This window comes from Phasianus colchicus, chromosome 4, assembly GCF_987193195.1.
Source record: "Phasianus colchicus chromosome 4, bPhaCol1.hap1.1, whole genome shotgun sequence".
In the NCBI taxonomy this organism is placed as follows: domain Eukaryota; kingdom Metazoa; phylum Chordata; class Aves; order Galliformes; family Phasianidae; genus Phasianus; species Phasianus colchicus.
The window spans coordinates 61,867,747-61,891,691 of NC_143439.1; the positions used below are offsets into that span (position 1 = coordinate 61,867,747).

General features: G+C 36.3%; 1 protein-coding gene and 1 long non-coding RNA gene across 10 annotated transcripts in view; one reads left to right on the forward strand and one right to left on the reverse strand.

Moving 5' to 3' along the window:
* SORCS2 (sortilin related VPS10 domain containing receptor 2) overlaps positions 1-23,945 on the forward strand; it is a 564,376-nt gene that overhangs the window by 536,813 nt on the left and 3,618 nt on the right. For 5 of the 9 annotated variants that reach the window (XM_090139694.1, XM_090139696.1, XM_090139693.1 and 2 more), the window contains 7 exons: positions 3,434-3,567; positions 5,055-5,178; positions 7,103-7,215; positions 9,393-9,518; positions 12,553-12,652; positions 13,816-13,918; positions 22,224-22,381. In XM_090139694.1, coding sequence (XP_089995820.1) covers positions 3,434-3,567; positions 5,055-5,178; positions 7,103-7,215; positions 9,393-9,518; positions 12,553-12,652; positions 13,816-13,918; positions 22,224-22,381 — 858 coding nt within the window. The remainder of the gene's footprint in view (positions 1-3,433; positions 3,568-5,054; positions 5,179-7,102; positions 7,216-9,392; positions 9,519-12,552; positions 12,653-13,815; positions 13,919-22,223; positions 22,382-23,945) is intronic. The other 4 variants (XM_090139695.1, XM_090139697.1, XM_090139698.1 and 1 more) reach the window with 2 other exon arrangements.
* Positions 275-7,252, reverse strand: LOC149918291 (uncharacterized). The gene is made up of 3 exons (XR_016466215.1): positions 7,166-7,252; positions 659-871; positions 275-530 (listed from the first exon to the last, which is right to left on the reverse strand). It is a non-coding gene; the product is annotated as an uncharacterized LOC149918291 (long non-coding RNA).

Sequence of the window (23,945 nt, forward strand, 5' to 3'; positions counted from 1 at the left end):
ACTTTGTATTGACATGCAATATAACTTGACTTAGACCTCTCTCCCTATCTTCTTAATTAAGACCTAAAAATCTCATTGAATAGATTCAAATGAAAAGAATAGTGAGGCACAGAGATATCACACACGGTAGCAGACTTAATGCACCTCAGGCATCTCTTAATTGAAATAAGGAAGGAAAGTCATAACTGATACAAAATTTTCCTCTTCCTTCGAGATTCAAGACAGCTATCACTTTGTCTGTTTTTAGATCTGTCAAAAATGTAAACAAGTAACATTCAGTGAAAAGATATACTCATCTCGTATTCTTCAGTTGTCTGTTTCCCCTGATGTGAGTGATGTCTTCCATACTAACAACAGAAAGCAGTGGAGCCACATTGAAGTCTGTGCACAGATCCACATGTTTTATGTCAGCCTGTCTGGTGGCTGCAGCTGTTTCTTCTTTTTTGCTCTTCAGAGCCTGAATCCAGAGTTTCTGCTTCTGCTTTGATTAACAGGTGGAGCCCAATCCATTAATGTTAATGGCTAATCTCCTATTAAAATCAAAATGAAACGATTGAAGTCTAATTTTCCATCTCCGTTTCATTACCTGTTTGTTGTTTTTGCTTTTTACATAATTTGACAACTCCAGACAGCTCAGATTAATTACTAAATGTTTTACCTTTACTTTTTAGTAGCATCTGTGTGTTTAGAAGTAGATTAAGCACAAAAGTAGTTGGTAGATCTCCATAAGCAAGGAATGGCAACAACTCTGTAACACCATCTCTCCAGGGAGAAAATCTTCATATTTTTTAGGGAATGACAAACTGTAACAGGCACCAATGGAAAGCTGAACATCTCCTTTCTCAAGATATGCTTCTGCTTTGATCTACATCTGGATAAACAGTTAAAATAAAAGATGTAAATTGTGTTTTATGCAGTGGATTTATAACTTATATTTCTCAAAAATACAATGACTGGGTATTTCAAATGACTTTGGTGCTGAAGTACAGAATCAACAAAATACTGCAAGCAGAGTTAGATGATTTCAAAGCTCATCTTGAGCTTCTCCATTAGTGCTGTAAGTGATCTAAAAGACACATGGACACATGTTACCCAGCATGCTTGAATAAACACTTCAGATGGGGTTTAAACTGTTTAATTTTTAAAGTAAATTACAGGATTTGAGGAATTAGCTGGCACTAATTAAGTGATGTATCTGCCTTCTAGAGAAACACTAATAGCTGCTCAGGGCCATTTTTCATTGTGGTGTGTCATGCAAATAGAAATGTCCAGTGTCCTGTTTTCACTGTTTTCATCTGATTTATTTCAAGAAAAATTTTATGAAGGACAAATAATAAAGGAAATATTTTTAACTCCTGTGAGCTTTGGTTGGTATGAGAATTGTCCTGTAATGAAGGACAACCATATACATTTTGGCCTGTTATCCATGCTTGCTGATCCAATTCACAAACAACTTTTTATAAGCTGTAAGAGATATTAAAGCAAGTCTGAGAGCATACATGTGAATAGATAACCCAGAATAAAAAGAACTCAGGATGAAGTAGACATATTTTTCTTCTTCATGCCACAAAATCATAGTAACTATAATAACTACAGTGTGTGAATATGATTTTTTTTTGAGAATGTAGAAATTGATATAGAGAAAGAAGCTTGAAAAACTATACAGAAATTGTAGCCTTGTTAAGTAGAAATATAAGTCAACACCATTCCTCATTATGTACGTTTAGGATGTATGAAGGTTGTTCAAATACATTTGGAATTATGTGACTGAGAAGAAAAGAAAGACTTGCTGTAATTATTATTAGCTCTTTCCTATGCAGAAATGGTCAACTCTTGATTCAGGAGCCAAACATCTTCCCTTCCCCTACAAAAATTTTGAGAAAAGACAGTAACCTTGTTCAGAACGAAAGCTGTATCTCAGGATGATCAGTTTCCTGTGTGAGAGTGGAAAAATATGGCAAAATCCGAACAGTGGTGCAGATTCCTCCCAGACTTCTTTATTTTGCATAACCAGTAAAAAAAATTATTTCTTAGAGGAGAATATTTAATGGAATTTGTACTATTTCTGAGTTTTCCTCAAGATGCCAGCATCAGGAAGAGTGTTTTAATGCAGTTTTATAAAGAAGCTGTTGAAGAAACCTTTTTTTAAAAAAAAAAAAAACAGTCTGTCTTTGAATTCATGTAGATGGTTAATTGCTTGTCAGCAAAAATGCAAAATGAAAGTAGAGCCTCATGTTTGGTTGAAGCAGCACAAAGTCTGACTGAAGTGAGGTAAAAAAGGAGGGTGTGATCAGTTTGAACAATTTGCTGTCACAGAACTTCTATCAGTTTAATCAAAGTGCACTGGAAGTGAATGGAAGTGAATTCAGACAATAAAAGAGAATAAGAGAAAGGCCTTGAAATAGTGTTAATTACATTTAAGTCTAAACTGAAATGAAAGGCATTTTTATGAATTAAAAGATACATTGAGTAGAGAAAAAATTACGGGTTAGCATTCACTCTATTTAATGAATGTATTTAGGACCATACAGCACATTGGTATCCTGAATAGATATTGCAGCTGATGTTAAGAAGTTGTAGTTATCACATTATAATATTAAAAAGCTTGTACCTTCAGACATTCTCAAAATATACACTCGGAGGGAGACCTCTGAGACAAAGATGATTTTCAATTAATGCTGTTGTACTTTGGAACAAAATATGACACTAATGCAAAATCAGATGAAATCATTTTAATGACATGTTTCTTTTATATAAATAATGTTTACATCATTTGTAAGCAAAAGTTCAGAAAGAAACAAACTTAATCAAAAAGTAAACTTCCAGAGGCCATCTCTCTTGATTTGCAAATAAATGCTCCTCTGATGTATGCATTTATTTTAGTATGCATTAATTAGCTTATGTGAAGTGAGCCTAACAGCTGATACTTTATAATGAAAATGAACACTCAGCAACATTATTATCCAGTTTTCTGCTTTTCACTTAGCAGCTTGAGACTGTTTAGATTTCTATTCATTTGATCTTTTTTTTTACTTAAAGCAGATTGCCATTTCCATTTTGTATCTGTAATATTTGCTTATACTCTCTCAAATTGAACATGCACAAAAGAATGCACAACATTAAGGTACATTTTGATGATTTGCCACATTGCTCACCTGTTCTGCTTTTTTGGTTTTGTTGTAGATGGATTTACTTTTTTTTTTTTTTTTTTTTTTTACTATGTTTAATTTTGGTTGAAATGAAGTCCTTCCAATTATGTCCATAACTTTCAACACAGATATAAAGGCAGGAGAGAGAAAAGTAAGTTCAGGACCTTATGTTGTACAGGTGAGAGGCTTTTGGCAAAAAAAAAAAAAAAAAAAAGTTGTTATTATATTGATGCATTTCAATGATTTAAATAAGGTTTTTATGACATTTTGGGAACTTTATTCAGCTCCTCTTCAGGCTTTAAATTTAGAAGTGGTTCCAGTCATTGGAAGAAACCAGGAGGTGAATCTGACAGCCATCATACTGCCCAAGAACCCGAACTTGACAGTCTTCTACTGGTGGATAGGAAACAATCTTCAGGTACATGAATGGTTGTGACCGACATTATTTTTTTTATCTCTTTCCAGTAAAAATTGCATGACATCTTTTACTTTATCATAAAATCATACAATGATTTTGGATTGGAAGGCAAAAAAATCATTTTGTTCCAACCCCTGCTACAGGCAGAGGTACCTTTCTTTAGACCATGGTGACCTGAGTCCCATCCAAACTGGCCTTGACCACTTTCAGAGATGGGACATCTGCAGCTTCTCTGGGCAGCCTGTGCCAGTGCCTCACCACCCTCATAGTAAATTTTTTCTTTATATTTAATCTATAGTTACCTTCTTTCAGCTTAAACCCCTTGTCCTATCACTACGTGCCCTTGTAAAAAGAGCAATAAACGTATTTCAACTGGGAATATTTCTTGTCTAACTGGGTTAATTTTTTTTAAGGCGATTCTTTCAGTATCAGATATGTAAAATTCCTTTATGAGGGAGACAAAGTATGACACAGGAATGCTTTAGATAAGCATAATGAACTTTCATCTTGTAAATGTGCTGTCTGCCGTAATTCTTGCCTGTGTCTGTTCATTGTTATTGGCTTTGCTATTGCCAGAACAGGCACTGCACACTGATGTAATCTTGTAGAATGGGGAGCGAGGTTTCTGATACATAGAAATGTGGTCGGGGAGTAGAGTATCTCAACCTTGCAAGTTATGATAGATTGGTGCACTTCCATGGGTCATGACAGGAGTAATCTCCCTGACCTTGACTATGCCCCACATTTTTCAAGGTAGATGACTTGCTCAATATGATCCTGTAAAGTTCATAGAACCACAGAATATCCTGAGTTGGAAGGGACCCACGAGGATCAAGTCCAACTCCCGGCTCCACACAGCACCACCTAAAAAAAATCAGACCTCCTTTCTGAGAGTGGTGTCCAAACACTCCTTGATCTCCAGCAGCTCAGGGCTGTGCCCACTGCCCTGTGCAGCCCATTCCATTTCCACCACCTTTTGGTGCAGACCCTTTCCCTAACCCCCAGCTGCCCCTCCCCTGACACAGCTCCATGCCATTCCCTCAGGCCCTGCCGCTGTCACACAGAGCAGAGCTCAGAGTTACTCCTCTGCTCCCAGTGAGGAGCTGCAGCCTCCATGAGACCTCCCCTCAGCTCCTCTGCTCTGCGCTGAACAAACCAAAGAGCCTCAGTCACTCAGATTTGTGAGCCTGATTCCAAATCCCTTTATTTCAGTGGGATCTGAATTATAAATCTAATACTCTACCAATTAATCTCACAGAAATATTTGAATAATCTGGCAGCTATTCCAAGAGTCCATTTGTTTAAAAAAAAAAAAAAGTTTCTATTGTAAATCATAATAGAGTAATTTGATAAAATGTTGACCAATGTTCTAAAAATATAATTGATGTGCAACTTTTGTGCTGATGTCTTTAGCGACAGTCTCCTCAGATAACTATTCTCCTGCTTGTTGTTGAAATTCTATTTTCTACTTTTCTTTGCTTGCAAAGCCACTTCTTACATTGGACAGTTTTCTGGTGACGAGGTTTGCTGTGACAGGTGATGTCAGAGTGACAGTGCAAGCTTCCTGCGGGAACTCCATGCTACAGGATTCCAAAGTTGTCCACGTTTTTGGTGAGGCATTGCTAGTTCAATTTTTAATTGTTGTTTCATGTGTACTTGTGTTATGTATCTCTTAAACCAGTGCAGGCAGGACCGAACCTCTTGTAAGATTATGTCTAATGCCACATCTAATTTCTCAATTTAGAGGGATGAATTTTTACGTAACGCTGAGCAGTGTGGTCTTATGGAATGGTTTCACTTGAAACCTTTTGTTTCCTTTGCTTATACTAACTGTTACTGTGTTTCCCAAATGTTTTATGTAGCAATAACATTGAAATAGCATTTTTTCTTACGACTGTGGAGTTTGTTAGCATTTCAAAATACAGTCGTTTAAATACTTCTGGGAAAAAAAAATAATAAATTAGTTGTCTATAGCATTAAAAGCGTGAAATATTTTCCTTCTGCCACCACGTACAACCATTCCTTCAGCGTTTGTCTCAGAGTTTGAATTATTGCTCTTTTGTAAATATTGAGCTCTTCAATAGAAGAAGATGAACTTCTACTTTAGTTTCACATTATGCCTCACTGTGCTTTGCTGTGTCTGATAATGTACTGTCAAGGCATAATATATAATGAAAAATGTAGTGCTGGCAAATTTATTCTGTTTGCATTTGTGCTGTCACATGTGGGAATTGTGATATGTAAAAAAGTTTCATTGTAATGCAGAGCTAAAAATTCATGAAATACACAAATGAAACATATCTGTGACTTAAACAATGAAAGAGGATTCTGGTACTTTTGCTTTCAGCATACATACTAATTTAAAATAACGGTGACAACCACATTCATGTTAAATAGAGCTTTTACAAAACTTCTCATTTAGTAAGATAAATGGATTTAACATTCATGTAATCACAAGCGCACCCACTTTTTAAAAAAATCTTTAGACGTGTAAACATTCTTAGTGAGATGAGATCGATGCCTTTGGCTTCCAACACCGGTTTTGCTGTTCATGTTGGGAAATCCTGATCTGAAGAGCAAGAAAGTACTGTTCATGAGGGATATTAAACCCTTGGAATAAAAAAAAACCACATTGAAACAGAATTCTGTCCTAACAGTTATGGAAGAAGTGTTTGAGGCACTCCTGTGTTCCAGAGAATCTATTTCCCTCCTTTCTATTAACTTCCCCAGGTGATCTTCTAAAGAGCCTGATAGGAAAAAAAATGATGGACTTTAGAGACTATTTGCTGAGGAATAGTCAATTTCTAGTATTTCAGATATTTTGGGCATTATTCAGATAAATGTTTAGGTATATCTTTTTTTTCTTTTTTTTAATTATTTTATTTTATTTTATATATATATTTTTTAAGAGGGCAGTAGTTACCCTTTGGTATTTGGAACAGAATTTCTGTTTTGGTTTTTGTAGCTAGTCTATGAGATATGTAAAGTATCCATTTTGCATGAAAAACAGGAACATGTAAAATGTAAAAAACATGTTTATGATTCAGTGAGAATAGAATCCATAGGAACATTCCCATTAAAAATAAAAGAATCCAATCATATTTATGTGGTGTATTGTCTTAAAGAAAAAATTACTGAGAAGGTTACAACTCCAGAAGATGAATGCAAATCTATTTGGTTTGTTTTTTTTCCCCTACTGCATTTTAATCTCTAGACACAAATTTGATGATATTGATGAAAATGCAGAAAGTAATTGAGTGCCTGGCAGGAGTGTATTTTTGCTCCATATTACACTGTAGGCTCCTAGGGGAAGGATTTGTTTTTTTCCATTCCTCTTTGAACAGTGGATTATAATGGGGTTCCTAGATACTGCAGTCTGCATAGATAATGTGTGTGTATATACATGTATATTTATACATGTATGTATAAATGTAGGAAAATATATAAGTAGATAAATATATATGAAAATATATACAAAACTGTTTTTGGAATCAGATTGTCAGCGATTCAGAAGTGTTTCTTTTTGTCTTTCTAGATCATTTTCACGTTCTTCCTCTGAAGTTTACCAAGCACCTGGACACGTACAACCCCAACATACCAGAGTGGAGGGAAGACATAGGGCGCGTAGTAACACGACTTGTTGCAAAGGTGCTCTTTCAGATTGCTCGTAAAATGTTCCCTTTCCAGTCATAAAACTTGAAGGTCGAGTCAATGCCTTCTTGTTTTAGAAAAAAAACAAAAAAAGAGGCAGAGCAAAATAATAAAATGAACCTCACGAGCCATGTTTGAAACAAGTTTGAACTCCGTGTCACTTTTATGGGCAGGCTGTAGATTATGACATCATAGCTTGGAAAAGTTCAGTTCTAACACAGCGTAACTGGCAATTAATGCTAATTATTGCTCTCTGGGATTAGCGATAGACATATTGGCTAATACTGCTGACTCCAAAGCAAGAAAAGTCAGTTAAATGTGATATGTATGTAGGATATTGCATAATATAAAGACATAGTCTTTGTGAAGAAACAAAGCAGAGAAAAGAATTCATGATGTCAGTTGTGGAACTTCAAAAGTTATATATAACACATGGACAGACAGTTTGTACAGCTGTTTAGTTTTTTTTTAGATCACGTTTGTAAAAGAAATGTGGACTGGGAGCAGTTGAATCATGTAGATTAAATCAAGTACAAAGCCACAGAGCAGTTCTGTGAGATAACTGAAGAGCTCTCCATAAAAATTGTGAGGTCTGGAGCTGTGCTGTCAGATACACACAGTGCTCACAGCAGAGTGTGCACGTTCAGACTGTCTGCGAAGACAGTACCACTGTGTTGCAGAGTGATGATGTCTTTAGAATGATTGTGTTTGAATTCAATGGACTTTTCCAAGATTTAAAATTGTGCAAATCAAATTTTGGTATTTTCTCTTTAAACAGTTTCCTGCTTTTCTTCTTTTAATCTCTTGACAAATGTCAAATTACAGTCCTATTTTAATCCATTTATACATTCTACAAGCACTATCAGTCTTAAAAATATTTTACTCTTTTATAAAATTGTGTTTGTTTTTTTTTTTAATAAATACTAAATCATTTGTGAGACAATAGGAACAATCTAATTGAATTTCAGTATTTGTTTTGGGAAGGGCTATGGAAAATGCTGTGGATATTGTCATTAGAATTTTGTGGCTGTATAATGAGGGCTACTCCAAAAGTAAAGCCATCTTTTTTTTGTATGTTGGCCCCCAGTGTCAGAGGTGAATGTTGGCGGTATGGCAGAAGAGGTTGAACCTTCCGAGCAAGATTCCTTACATTTTGTTGCCATGTGACAGGTGGCAGTAGAGGGACAGGATGACAAAAAGGTGTCTGACATGGAAGTGTGAATGGAACGAAGTTGTGTCACTGAATTCCTCCTTGCAGAAAAAGATGGCACTCACTGACATTCGTCGATGCTTGCTGAATGCTTATAGAGACCAAACAGTGGATGTGAGCACAGAAAGGCAGTGAGTGATGCATTTCAGCAGTGGTGATAGGGGCAGTGGGTCATCCCTGCTGGCGCAGACTGTAACAAGCACAGCATGCAGGCCCTTGTTCATCACTAATGAAAATGCACAGTTAATAGTGGTGGCTATGATGAAAAAGAGTGTTTTACAAGACGCCGAGAACTCGCTCTCTCAAATAGTGCTATTGTACTCTTTGTAGCTGCTGTAGTTTCCATGGAAATAAATAGGCAGCATTACTTTTGGAGTTACTTATGTAACAGATAAAGCAATTTGGGTTAGACAACAACATTTGCACAAACTATTTTGAAAAGCAATGCATTTGTTTCATTGAGGGGTGCAGATATTCATACCAGGTTCAGAAAAGGAACCTAAGTCCTGTTGATCTCACCCTGGAAGAGTCTGTCCAGCAAAAACAGAAGGAAAAGTAGCCTCTCTAAGGTTAAGTTATCTATCATGAATATGCCCATCTAAGTCTACTAACTATCTGAATGGCCCACTAAGTCCCATCTGACTTAGGAATTAAAGTTATGCTAAAAATGCAAAGCTATTGCGGTTCTGCTAGAACTGTATGCCACTTCTTTTGGCTTCTTTCCATGGTGCCGTTAAATCTTTTTAAAGTGACAACAGTGCTTGGTTCTTCTAATCTTCAAAGAACCCCTCACATTTCAGCTAATTAATGCTTCACTTTGCTCACATTTTAGCTTCTGGTGGAATGTAACTATTAGAGATTTGAGTGCTAAGGAATTAAATACTCGCAAAGTATTACTCATCAATTTTATATAAAATACAAAGAACACTGTCATATAGTTTACCATATACCTTTGCCTTCACAGGAAACCAACATACCTGAAGAAACGCTTATGACAGTTGTGAAACCTGGTCTGCCCACAACTGCTGACTTGCACGTTCTCCTACCAGCAAATCAACCTAAAAGGAAGAGAAGTGTAACTAGTGATAAGGTAACCAGAACACTGTATGTCTGGTTAGAGCAGTCTTCATCCCATTTTGAAATCAGTGGCTGTACTCTCTTTTTTTTTATGTGGGATTAAAAGGTATAACTTGACTATGTAAAGATCTCTCTCCTATCTGACAAAAGATATGTAAAAGCTGGCAACAGGTATGGCTGCCCTGCATGGCACTATTTACCCCACATTTTATAGCAAAGAATAAATTCTGCCAGAAGAGACAGAAGAGAAGAGGCAGAAGATATGATTAATTAATTATTCTACTAAACAATAGTCAATAATCTGCAGTAAGCCTTGATCCCTCTTGACACTTAAGAAAAAAAAAAAAAAGCAACAAAAAAGAGAAACACTAAACACTAGTGATGATGACATATCAGTCTGTGAAGATTGGTGGAGCAAAAGGGAGTGTTTCTAAAAAGAGACAAACCATTTCTTCACTTCTGTCCAACAGAAACAGAACCTTAACAGCTGACCTGTAATAGCTGACCCGAAGAACGTGAAGCGGGTAGTTTCTGCCTTTATCAGCTAATGCTCTTTTCAGTTGCCAAGAAGCAAATACAGTGAACAAGGCAATGAAAATATGATATTAACTTTTCTGCCCCTCTTTCCAAACCAGATATCTTCCATAATAAAAAGCCTGTACCTGGAGAAAATCAGAATATTGTTTGGCCCTTGCTTGTTAATTTACAGTTTTTGTTATTTGTCCTTTTGCTCTTATAGAGAAGGAACAAACCCAAGTCTGTGCCTGCTTATTGCAATTCAAGTCCTACCTGTTACAAAGAGTCACAGTGTAAGATATTTTTAATTTTGAAGGGCATTTTACCACTCTATTAGACAACAATATTCAAAATGTTTGAAGTAGTAGAAAAGACAAAGCTCTCATAGTAACACAGTATCAGTAGATCGTTTATATTGTTGTTGTGGTACAATTGTGAAGGTCCAAATGAAAGTATTGATGTTGTCCAAGTGCCTGAACAGGTTTCTTACAGAAACAGTGTGTGAAGTAGATGGAGAACAGCGTGAATGCACAGAATATATCCTAAATCTTAATTACTTCTCTTCCTCTGTAATCATAATGGGAATTCCTAGGAGTCTGAAATCCTGGTTATACTGCAGGAAACAGTTAATTTTAATAGGTTGTTTCTTTTGTAGTGAGCTATTTCTGATTTCTGGCTTTTGTCCAGGTGAGTATTAGCACTTCAAAATTACTTGCATCTTTCTACTTCTTTAAGAGGCGAGGTGCAGCTTCTACATGAAATTATTTCACTTTATTCCAAGCATATTTGAATGGATATCTTTAATAATTTAAATGAACTGATGATGATTGATTCTTGGGTTCTGCAAACATTTCTGTGCAAAATGTTATGCATATTAGTTCACTTTACATCTCAGCTGTTATATTAGAGTTGTGCTTCAAGAAGAAGAATATAATTAATTGTAGTTGATGCTGTCTCCATTTTTCATTGTTTCTGTATGAAATACCCCATGAGTTACTCTGTAGCATAAGGAAGAGCAATCATATATTGCAAATTATTTGGGAAATCTTGTGTTTATGTGCACTATTCACATAGGGTTCAAACCTGTGTTTCCTATAGACCTAGGTGGAAACCCAGGTGTAAGGTGAGAAGTATTGAACAAGATCTAATTGCTTGAGCAAAAACCAGAGCAAATGTTGGCTGTCTTGAATACCTGCCAGAAAATTACTGGGTTTTCAAAATTAAGCTACAAGACTCAGTAACTGAGTTTACTGATTGAAAGTTGGATTAGGCTAAAGAAGTGCTCCCTCTTGCCTTGGGTCACATGAATGTGAGAATGAGTCTTGACCAAGACTAAGTAACTCTATTTCAGTGGTGCCAACATCACTTTGAAGGCTTCTAGTCAATATTATTCTCATACTCATTCTCTTTTCAGACACTAGGCAAAAAGATAAATACTTAAGAGCTCTCTGGAATAATTTTCTTGTAAAATAACTGGGGCCATGTTCACATCACCATTAGATTGAGTCATTCCTCTGCAAAATATCTAATAAAGTCAGTGGAATGGCTTCAGAAGCTAAATGTTCCTCAATATGAGGGTGGATATTTGAATCTAAACCTTTGTGAAGTCTCTCCTTAACATGAGAGAGATGGCAGGGATTTCTATCTGTTATACTGCCAAGGCTTCTCAAAGATGAGCACCATAATTGGTAAAATGATAAAAAGAACTTCTTGTGAAGTTTTCATAGATATAAAGCATATTTCTCATTCGTCATACTGTGGGAAATTGTATCTTAAATTATAAGGCATAGACTGTAAAACTAGCTTTGATCTTTTAGAAAATTACCCATGTTGAAGACACAAGGAAGTAAAATGGCAAATTCAGCCAATTTGTCATCTGGAGTTAGAATACGATGGTATATTTAATGGTTCTGCTCCATAAAAATATGAGCAACCATATTTTAGTATGCTCTGCCTGTTGGAGAAAAATAGAAGAAATCCTGATTTTTTCCACATGAATGGACGTATATATTTCTTCAGAGTGTTGTTAAAAATTAGGCATAAATGGAATCCATCCCATTATAGCAAAAGAGATGACTTGAATTACGGCATGCAGTTCATTATGAAATAGCAGTTGCTTTTCATAGCAGGAAATCTAAAGTGACATTGCAGGTTGTCTTTTGATAGGGTTAGAAAAATTGATAAGAGTTTTTAATATGGATTATGCATTGTTTGAGTTATGACTGAGGTAGACCCAACAGTGTGTGCAAATATGCTGTCTGTTCACAGACTGCGTAAACTTAAAGGGTTTGCTAAGCAGAAAGACAGACTGGGCTATTAAAGATTTGACTTCTTCAGCATTTGCAGCTTGTGAAGTTTTGCATATTTTTTTTACTATGGAATTTCTTCAAGATTTCAGCTCTTCAGTGACAAGTACTTTCTGACTTTCTCTCCATACAATAAACCAGTGGTTTTCCTTTTCAGAGCATTGAGTCTCTCAAAGTAGAACTGAGTGAAAGAAGAGTGAGACATTCTTTCTTTTGTGTTTTCAGAGAATAGCGGCTATAAAGCAGGCCTTGAATGCACACAACATCAGTTTCTTTCTGCGGGGAGGATACTGGGTCTTAGTGACATTAGCAGACTCTGATTCAGGTAAATATATAAATAAAACTTTGGGTGCTTGTTAGATGGGTTAAGGAGGAAGTCTACATATCAGTATATGTACAAATGCATGTATTTACTTGGGGCTTATTGCATATAGACATACATACATATACATACATATATACATATACATATAATGTTTCTGTGTGTATTTTTAGTTGATGCTTTTTAACAGTCGCCACCAAATAAATATTTATTCTGTAATTTCATTTTGTCATATAGCATTATTTGTATCACAAACTGCTTGCTGTTTTCTGTATGGCCGGGGAAGACCTAACCAAGCTTCCAAAAAAACCATTCAGTAACCATCTGTGCTAACTTGCAAGAAAGCAGAGCTTCTGAAGTCCTTAACTCTGACAATATAACTCCACACATCTGTGACGTAGCATGGTATCACAGCGTGGATCCACAGATTTGAATCGTGCTGTAGGGTCCCCATAAAGTGCTGAACTGCTTGGTTAATGCTATTCTGAAAGGAAAGATCTGCCTTGTCTCTGTTTGAAACAATTGAAACAGGTTTTTTTGGAATTTATTTCCTCCAACTCTGGATTTATTCTTTAGATTGAAACTGGTGAAGGGAGTGTGAATTTTGAATAGAGTTATGTTAAAATGATGATTTAACTAGAAAATTGACTTCAGCTACATATTAAAATGCCCCATAGTTCATAGTTTTGTGTATCATTTTCATTAACATATTCTTGTCTCTTACTTGAATGTGTTGTGGGAAACAAGCTTAACTGACCCAATCTATTTATGCTAATACTGATGTGATACTTTATCAACTCTCAGTAGAAGATCAAAGTTTTTTTAATCTAGTCTCTTTAATGCAGAATCGTGTTACAGTTTCACTGTGGTACCTTGTCTGGTCAATATTGGAAACCACTTACGGGATTAATATCCATTTGCCAGCTCAAAAAGCTGAAACTGGAAGAATCCCACATTCATTCTAGCCTTTGCCATTGTATGACCTTGATGAGCTCAATTGCTGTTCCTAGCCCTATTTTCTCCATCTGCAAAATTAATAAAGCCCTGTTTTTGCATTGTATTTACGTAGGATATATCATCATTTCCTTTGATATCTTTAGAATCCCCCAAAATATGGATGACCTGGAAGAGGACATGCTAAGCAATTTTTCCATGTTTTATTTCAGACTCTCAAAGAATTGGAGGAGGCAGTGGCTACTGGGCTATTGTGATTCTCTTCGTTATCTGTCTAGTCGCAGTTGGGGCTTTCATCCTCTACAAGTTCAAAAGGCAAGTAAACTATGACATTCATATTTTGAGATCTGGACTTACCCAAAGATCAGCTAAACAGAGTTTGTTGTTTGGAAGGGAAGTTGAAGTCCACTGCTTTGAAAATCACATTTTTTCTGAACCTAGAAATGAAGATGCTGCATTGGTGTTTGGTTTTCCTTGCTGTGTTCCAAGATAAATAGCAGCAATATGCGAACTATGGAGAGTTTGTTCAGCTTGTTTAAATAATATTGTCAAAAAAGATGATGCTATTCCTGACTAATTCCTACCTCATTACTCTTAGCAGTTACAAATAAACTAAAGTTATCAGGACAATAAGTACATCTGCAATGCAGTTTTGTCAAAAGGTACAACCCTGAGGAGTTTCTCTTCGCACATGTTACATTTTAAATGTTGGGACAATGCCACACAGATTAAGTGATGGAAATAGATTAGCATTAATTTGTCACTGCAGTGTGCTGAGGGTAGAAATCATTTTTGAAGTTGCCTTTACGTGAGACATTTCCTCAAAAGTGACAATAGTTACCTTGCCTGCCTTTGACAGTCTGGTAGACCTTTAGTCCTCTTTTGGTTTAAATAATATCTACTTGCATGATGTGTGATCGAAAGGATTTTGTTCTTTTTTTTGTGAATTTGTGTTATTGTTGGCTATCTTCTTAGTATTTTTATATCTTTGGTGCATTGAGTTGCTATTGAGTTTGATAATACTGGAAACAAGCCTCCATTGTTATCAAATCTTTATTTAGCAAGGCCTTCTATTGATTTGTTATATTGTTTCAAGATGCATTTTTATTTGTAATAAGCATAAATTTATTGAAGTGAATGCGGCACTGAGTTTGTGATAACAGTAAGAGTAAATAGCATCTAAGAGTCTGTATAGGTGAGAGTTTTTAAATGAACAGAGAAAAACCTTTGCCAAGCATCTCTTCATTTTCCTACTGCAGAATCCAAGTTGCTTGGAGCCCATGGTGACTGATTGCTCTAAAGGACAAAGCACATAATGCAGTATCAGACTGTTTGTAACTAAATAAAAATCCATTTCCCTATTTTACGTGCCTGCGGGAAGAAAAAGCATAAAAATGGTTGATGTGATGTAATTATATTATTTCAGTAGCAATACATGGAGGATTTGTTGCTTGTAGTATGGGATCATAAAACTTGCTTGTGATGTGTTTTGAAAGCAGTATGACTTATATCTTTTATTAGCTCTTAAATGAGAGCAATTAAATAACAGGCGCAATTACGGCATGGCAAAAGAAGTAGAAAATATGCAAGAAAGGAAGAAAAAAGAAGTGTTTTCCCCGAGTCCTTTTTAAAATGCTCAATGAGCCATTTCTTTATAAATAGATCTTTTATTAAGAAGGAAACTACAGTACCATTTGCAGATTCTGAGCCTTAATGTCTCACACACTTCCATATATAATTTGTGAAAATCATTTGCATTTAAATTTTGTGGGGTTGGAATTTGGGTGCAAGTGAGGAGAAATTATGATACATGTTCAAATGTTTCTCTGTAGCTTGAAAGTAGCTCCTGCCATTGATGAATATTTGGTTTTGGTCTGTATCATTTCTCTTCCTGAGATGTTTGGCACAATTTTTAATTATTCCTGCTAAGCTTTTTCAAGATGACTTTTGTTTTTTTCTAGTTGCATCTTTTTTTTTAATACAATTGGGTTTTCAAACAATAGTGAGAGCTTACTTGGTGTTCAGTCGGAAAAGTCACTTTTCCCCCATGTGTTCCCCTTGAACTCCTCTCCCACAAATGTCTAATTCCTTAAAAAAATATTTCCTGTGTTTATGAAGACTGAAATTAAATTGCTGGATCCCCATGGACTATTTACTTACAAGTGCAATCCCTTTAATGTTGGAACCGAGTGTGTAGGTTTACAAACTGGCCCATGGGACTGAGGTTATGAAACTGAAATGTCTTTTATTACTTATAAGCCAACCTGTAATGCATGAAGGCTTGTCAATGCCTATATATTAAGAATTAATTTGCTGAAAGAATGCTATATTTAACAAAAATTGTTCAAGTTTCTGAGATAATTTCAGTGGAATAACACTTTCTGGGCCCTCAAACAACACATGAAAGTATAAATACTGATTATTTCCACATAGGAATTACAAAAATATATAATGTGTTGAAGTGTTAATGCTGTCCATAATTTTTATGCATGATTCACAAAATTGAGGCAGAGATGTAACACATTTGGCGGCCCTTTCCTTTCAGTTATGTAACTGATAGTCTGATGCTCCTTTCAAAAAAGTGCTAAAATTCTTTTTTCTTCCTCCAGATTCAAAGAAAGGTTTATGAATCTTAATTTTATCATTACACTGTTTGGGCCTACAGATCTTGCAGTTTACCTTGGGGAATAGGAAATGCAGGCTGTCCAGAAAAGACTGCACAAACATGGCTTGGATTACTGTCTCTCTTTGCCAGCCCAAAGAACTTTTATTTACTCAATGTTAAATTTGGTACTTGAAAAGATTTCCCAGTGAATGAAAATGAAAAATAAATTTTAAATTTTTAACGTTGATATTTTCTAAAAACTGATTCTAGGAGGTGGACTCGATGATCCTTATGGGTCCCTTCCAACTTGGGATATTCCATGATTCCAGTCTGAACCTGCTAGTGAACAAAGTTTGTTTCAGACATTCTGGGGGGGGGGATTTTCAGTATGGCAGTAAGATGCTAAAACTTGCTGTGGCTGTCACACAAGGCAGCAAGCATGAATATTGGATAAGTCAAGAATAATTTTTCTTTGCTTTGCTCTTCCTTTCTGAGTATGGAAATCACCAGTCTGATGCCTCAAGCAAACAATATGTTACAACACTCAGTAGTATGCTTCAACTGTTTAACTATCCAGGTAAAATGCACTACAGCTGCTTCTTCTGACAAGAACAGTATGAAACAGCTGGAAAATATTTTAGAGATCAGGTTTTTTTTAAACAGATCAGAGACCTGCATATATTGTTTTCTGTACCATCCCATCTTTGCTAAATTTGGTTCAGTAAAAGAACATATCATCTATTCCCTTTAAAACAGTGTTTATATTTTCCATGGGTTTCGTGTCGTCATCCAGAAAGGATTTTTTCATTCTTTTCTTCCACACTGGGGGGCCCTGGGCAATGACGTAGAGAAGGCAAACAGCACTGTCTGAACTAAGCAAAGTAGAGGAAAGGAAAATTGTATTTTAGCCACATCAAAGCTGCCATATAATCATGTTACTAGTGGAAGATGTGAAATCATTCTTTTATTATTTTTTACTTCTGCATAATAACAGTATATTGGATTAACCAATTCAGAGCAGATAGGCTGTGTTTCTGCATAGGAACTTTACTTGGTTAACAGTAACAAATTCTATTCCCTAAAAGTGTGTGATAATATTCATCTTTTAATTAGTGTGCAAACTACTGCCTGTACCCTAAAACTGAATGCTGTGTTTTCATAAATCTCTGTGAGTCTGCTTCAATTAAATTTACATCATTTTATGTGTAATTCTTTTTTATTCCTGGGACTGTCTAATGCCACTTTTGGTAAATGAACCCCCTCTTGGGTCATTTCTACAACGTGGAGCAGAACTGTTATCTTTCTGCCTCATTGACTAAGTATCTCATTTTCAGCCTCTGAAGAAAAGCTATCTTTTTTCCCCCACCTTGCTTATACTGTTTTTATGTTCCACGAGAGCAAGTTTAGTCCCAGTCCATGCCACTTAGTTTTATATACATATATATATATAAAAAAATATAAAGGCACTAATTTAATGGTCTGTAATATTTCATAAAAACTTCCTCAGAAATCAAAATAATAGCATATATAAAGGATTTCCAAAATGAAAGAGGCGATTAAGTCAGGTGTGCCTTAAAGCACAAAGAAGTCATTCATCTGAACATTAATCCAAACGTAGTAAAGCCTGCACCACAATAAAATATTCCATTTAATTGATTATTATTGTTATTAGTTTTATTTAAATTCCAAAAGCATGAGGCATTATTCTATATATTTTGCCACGTGAATATGTTCCTATTTCTTAAACTAAACAGAATCTTAAGCCTCTGGAAAATGAGTGAAGCCATGTAAAGGCCAATGAGTATTTGTTCCACAAGGTGGGAATTGAAAGGCAAATAAATTAGGGAGTTTAAATCAGTAGGAATCAATATCTCATCCCCCTCCTGCTGTTTCATACTGCTTAACAGTTTTAAGTGCAAGCAGTTTCTGGTATGAACTGGTTAGAATCTGTGAATGCAGTAAGCCAATTGCTTTCTCAAATATCTTCTAAAAGTTGTGTGACCTGAAGGGGTCAGTCAAAGCCATGTGCTGGGACGTTCCCATTCGTATTTTTATGGTCCTCAAAGCAGGCACGAATATTTCTTCTTCCTCATGATTGAAATAAAATGCTACAGAGAAAACAAAAGGAGCTAAAAATGTAAACTGTGGAGCCCTGTGCAGCAGAGATAATTGTCTCCAGCGATGGATGCAAAGCACATGCATTTTACAGCTGAGGGGTAACCCCCCAAATAAACTATTGCATGATCTTACTCTCTGTTCTTATAAATGTGCTTTCAATTTTCTTATTGCTGATAGTAATCTCTTGGGTCACATTTCATGTCTTGTCATGTTTTCACAGTAATCTTTTATGTAGACCCAAGCATTTCAGCTCTGCCTACTTCAAACAGTTACATTGGACTCAACACAAATTATTTCCTTAAGAAGAGCAAAGCACATCAGGGTACACACATCTTTTTTCTGTATAATCAGAGGTAGCAGCTTCCTTCCTACAAGTTAGATCAATGTGGAGCAACTGGAAAATTGCTGGAAGCAGGCCTATCTTTTGCAAAGATTCAGCATCCCCATCCAGTTTCATCCCACAATGTGGTTGTCTCAAGTAAACAGAACATCTGGCACATGATAAAATGCCTCTTAAAGAGACTTGTACTATCATTTTCTTGAGCCTGGTGGAACTTTCTCCTTGTAAAACTTTAACCAATATGAAACACGTGGAGATCTCTATGGTGAATAAAAGGTCAAATGCCTATGTATGCCTGCACAAGACCTGTAAAGTTCCTCCTCCCATCATACTCCTTGTTAGAATCTAAGATACTACACTGAGTATCTGAACTTCATACCTTCCATGAAGGATCTATACTGAGCAACACTGGGCTCACGAGGTTTAGGTGAGTGAGAAATATCAGCATATGCCTTTTCTCCTTTTATTTATAACCCATAAAGAAGTGCTCTTAACAATGGTGAGTTTAATGTTCACTTGTAAACTTGCACATTTAATAGTGTGTATTGGGGTGACAGTGTTTTGGATGATGTGTGAAGACTAGTAAGTTTTAACACATACACAACTTGAAGCCTCAGGATTTACACCAAAGGATGCACCCTGTTGACCTGGTTTCAGGCACATACTACAGCCTTAGAAAATCCAGGCAGATAACAGTCAGGTTAGCAGCTGTTCTCGCTGTGAAGGTCTGGTGTGACATATGGGTTTGAGGTAGATAAGATTTTTATTATGTCCAAAATATCTTGATAATGCCATTGATGCATCTAAAATTTGTCAGAAGTACAGCTTCGAGAAAATCCCCCAGTTCTTGTAGAAACATATGTCTAATTCTGCAGATGTGCTGCAAAGACATTCTTCTGAGTTTTGTTTCCCATAGGAATTTGGTGGTGTACTGAAAGGAGAGAGCAGTTTGACAGACTGGATGCAAGTCTGATTGAACTGAATATTGTTTTCCACATGACTAGTTTCATTAGCAGACACATGATAAACTGTCTGAAGTTACTGGTCCTAGAGAATAAAAAAAAACCACAATGAATTACCTAATGTATTTGGTTTTGTAATGAGGTGTGTCCTTTCTTTTACAATGGCTTTTTTAACCCAATTAATGGGAGGAGAGCAATGCAGGGATTGGCTTTGTTAGTGTTGGAGAAGCCTTCAGATTTGCTCAAGTACCAGAGTAACATTGTGCTATCAAACACTTTATCCATCCCTGTCATTTGCATTTGGTTGTACCTGTGCTTTATTTTATTCCATGCTCACTGAGGTACAGAAGAGTAAAACCAATTAGATTTCTTTCTCTGTGCTGCTCATAAATAATGCAATAAAATATCTGATTTATATATATGAAGGCTGCTCTGAAAGTAATTTTTTTTTATGTTGGCCAACAAGATCAGAGGTGAATGTTGGTGGTATGGCAGTAGAGGTTGAACCTTCCTGCCAGTATTCCATTACATTTGTTGCCACGTGACAGGTGGCAGCAGAGGAACAGTCTGACAAAATGGCATCTGACATGGAAGTGTGAATGAAAGAAAGGTGTGCCTCTGAATTCCTCCATGAAGAAAAAATGGCACTCACGGACATTCATTGATGCTTGCTGAATCCTTATAGAGACCAAACAGTGGGTGTGAGCACAGTGAGGCAATGGGTAAAGCATTTCAGCAGTGGTGACAGGAGCAGTGCATCATCTCTGCTCATGCAGACTGTAACAAGCACAGGATGCAGGCTCTTTCTTGTTCATAGCTGTGTTGAAAAAGAGTATTTGGTAGCTAAGAATTTGCTCTATCAAATAGGGTTATTGTGTTCTTTATAGCTGTTGCAGTTTCCATGAAAATAAATGGGAGGTATTACTTTGGGAGCAAGCTGTGTGTGTATATATGTATATGTGTATATATATATATGTATCTGTGTGTGTGTGTGTACACGTGGCTATCCAGATAGGTATGTGTACATACATAGGTACAGATAGAGAAGATGCAGTTCATCTCTTGGTTGAAATCAAAGGGAGAACATCCCTTCTACTCATGTTTCAGTTTAGCAATTTCTGTTTACTGTAATTATTTGTGATGTATTGATGTTTATTATCAAATCAAGATGCTGCAGAAACTTTTATCTCAAATTAAAAAGGTGCCACTTGAAATAGAACCTTTCTTCTGAAATAACATTTAAACTCAAAAGCCAAAGCACTGAAACACATGTATTTTTCCTGTTATCATACTGCTGCCAGAATATAGAGGAGAAGATGGTCACTTTTAGAGAGAGAACCAAGAATTACTGTCAATCTTTCTGTCTTTGCACTGTAGCTGAAAGAGCACAGCAGAAACTCCAGCTTAACCTCAGCAGTTCAACCTCATATTCCATTTTTTTTTGTCATTGTTGCCCATTGTAATGATTCGTGTTTGAGCATGGACTTAGCCATGATCTGTTGTCACACTGATTGAGCTGTCAGGCTGCTGTTTGCTACATGGAAACAGAGCTCACAGCCTGCGTCTCCCTAATCAGAAGTATCTGCTTGGTGAACAGGAAAGGATGCTCTCATGTGCCCAAGCTGGTTTCAGATAGCAAAGCTATAACAGAGGCCATGGCTGCCTAGGAGTGTTTAAACTATAAATTCTGTTCCAAAATTAGGAGCTTCTGATTTCTTCCTCTTTGATTTTTCAATTCTCACATAAGTTAATCTAGTTAAGAACTCTTTATTAATACTTATTTAAAGCTTTCCATGTTCAGCTATAGTGCTAATTGTCCATTGAAACCGATACAGCCATTTCATAGCACACTTTTTGTTTTTCTAGATACAGTTCAAAGTGGAGGAATTAAACACTGTCTTCCATAGAAAGCTTGGTCTAATCCATCATTTCCCAGTACTGCTTCAGTGCTGCCTGCTTATTTCTACCCAGCCTCTCCTGTGAGGAGGCAACAATGTCTTCTTACTCTCCCATACATATGCTGGTTTACCTTCTTACTGCATACTCCATGCTCCTAGACTCTGGTGTGTCGCCCTCTGCTCCCTTTTCATTCACTATCTGCTGGATTTCTCCTGCTGCTTTCCCCTCAACCCTAGTACAGTGTGGGAGTGTTACTGAACACTAACCTCCAGTGTCAGCCCACCTTGACTGGGGAGGTAGGCTTGAATTACTGTGACTCAGCTTTAATGTTTGTAAAGCTGTCTGAAACAAGGAATAAATGCCCGTTGGGTCTTTTTACTGCTTTACTTTCTAAAAATAGTCTTTCTGTGTTTTCAGTTGTTTTTGTGTTTTTTTCCTAGCAGTCTTAGTAAGAAAAATTGATGCTTAAGTCTTAAGCTGCTCTGAGCATCCTTGTGAGGCAGTTAAAAAAAAACTGTGGCTGAGAATAATTAGTTGATAACTTTAAGTTAGGAACATAAAATTAAGGGAGAGTGTAACTGGTCCTATTGTGTGATTCTAGTACAACTTCTTGCTGCTGCAGGTCTTCTCTGTTGTCAAAATGTGTGTGGCATGAAGGAGTTCCATCACAGGACTTTTTTTCCTTGTCTTATTTAGGAAATTACCAGGCAGGAATGTCTATGCCCAGATGCACAACGAAAAAGAGCAAGAGATGACAAGCCCTGTTAATCATAGTGAGGACACCCAGAACATCATCCAGGGTGAGGAGTTTATTGATGATGATCTGGACTCTCAAACGCTAGGTAACGCAAGAGGTAACTTCATTTTTAGTTCATACATTTTTGTAAGTAATTCATTTTTACTTGATGTTCATTTTCATTGTAGCTTTTTTTTTTCTTCTCATCATCATTTTCTGCTCAGATTTGGGAAAAAGCAAGTAGCACACCGCTAACTATTATCTCAATTATTTTCATTTTGCTTGCTTGTAATACAGATTAATGTATGGTTAGGTATGCTATACAGAAGCACAAGTACGGAGGCAGTAGAGTTTAATGTCAGAAGACTTACTCAGGCAATTTTTGGGAGAAAATATATTTCATAGAACAGGATATAATTGGTAGCATTTGAATTAGCTCAAGAATTCCCTCCAATAGTAAAAAATCAAATGTTTGCCAGTAGAATTTGTAGAGTCAATGTTTCCATTATTTCAGATTGTCTCTAGATCCATTGCTACATTTGCCATTATATTCCAGTGGCATTTAAAATTTTCATTATTAAAAACATTAAATTTATTCCTGTATTAAAAATATTATGAGCCTTCCTCTTTTAGCTGTTAATTTACTAGTATTCATGGGGTGGCCATAAAGAACCTTTAAGACAAACTTTCTGTGAAACTCTGAGCAAATGATTTCAGTGTCAGGTAGAAGTGTATATCCTGGCTCCCTGCGGTTATTTTTAATGTAGCGTAGAGTACTGATGTGTTAAGTTCATTTCCTGTAAAATGTACCATTGTGCTCAGAGTGTGTTTGGGTCGCAGTTTGAAAAGTGTAGGACAATGGAAAAAGCTCTCCAGTTCCATTCATACAAGTCCTGTGAAAATAAATCAGATAACCCAAAGCCTCTGGTATTTGTGACAATCCTTTCATGGTGTAACTGGCAACTATGATGTTTTCATGAACCCACAGAAGGGCATCTATATTAGCTGGGTGAGAGGTACCCTGAGGTAAGAGAATCATGGGAGAAGAGAGATTTCTTTGATGCGGATTTCATCTTTTTGTTGCATATAACTTCATTTTCATTTGCTGAACCTCATGCTACTTCAAGGTTCTTGGATATATTATTTTAGAATACAGTGGAAGAGTCTGTCCTCCTGCTTTGTTGTCTTTGTATATTTCTCTATTTTCTCTGACAAATAGTGTATATGAATATCACTGTTTTCATTCACATATTGTAAGACCTTTTTTGCACTCTTGACTCTATTGAAATTAGTTCCAAGAACAACCCTGGAAAAACAAAGTCTCTGTTAAAATTGTTTGATCAACCTATCTCCAGAGTCTTTAGAGAAGGCGGAATGCTAACGAAGTCCATGCAGACATTTCTGTTAAAGTGAAACATTCAAACACCTCCAGTAATGTGCAAAAATATAACTTTAAATGGTAGAAAATCCTTTTTAGTCTATTTATAGAAGGCAGCTCGTGATGCTGGAATAAAGAAAATCTGCCCTCATTTGTGACACATTGGGAAATAATCTCTACTTGCTTATTGCTGGCTACATAAGCCTGATCCTGCACTCCCTACACAGAGAAAAAAAATATCACGTATCTGGGCAGAGTATTGTTAAGGTTAAAGGGTGCAAGATCACAATGTTTTGATGTGAAA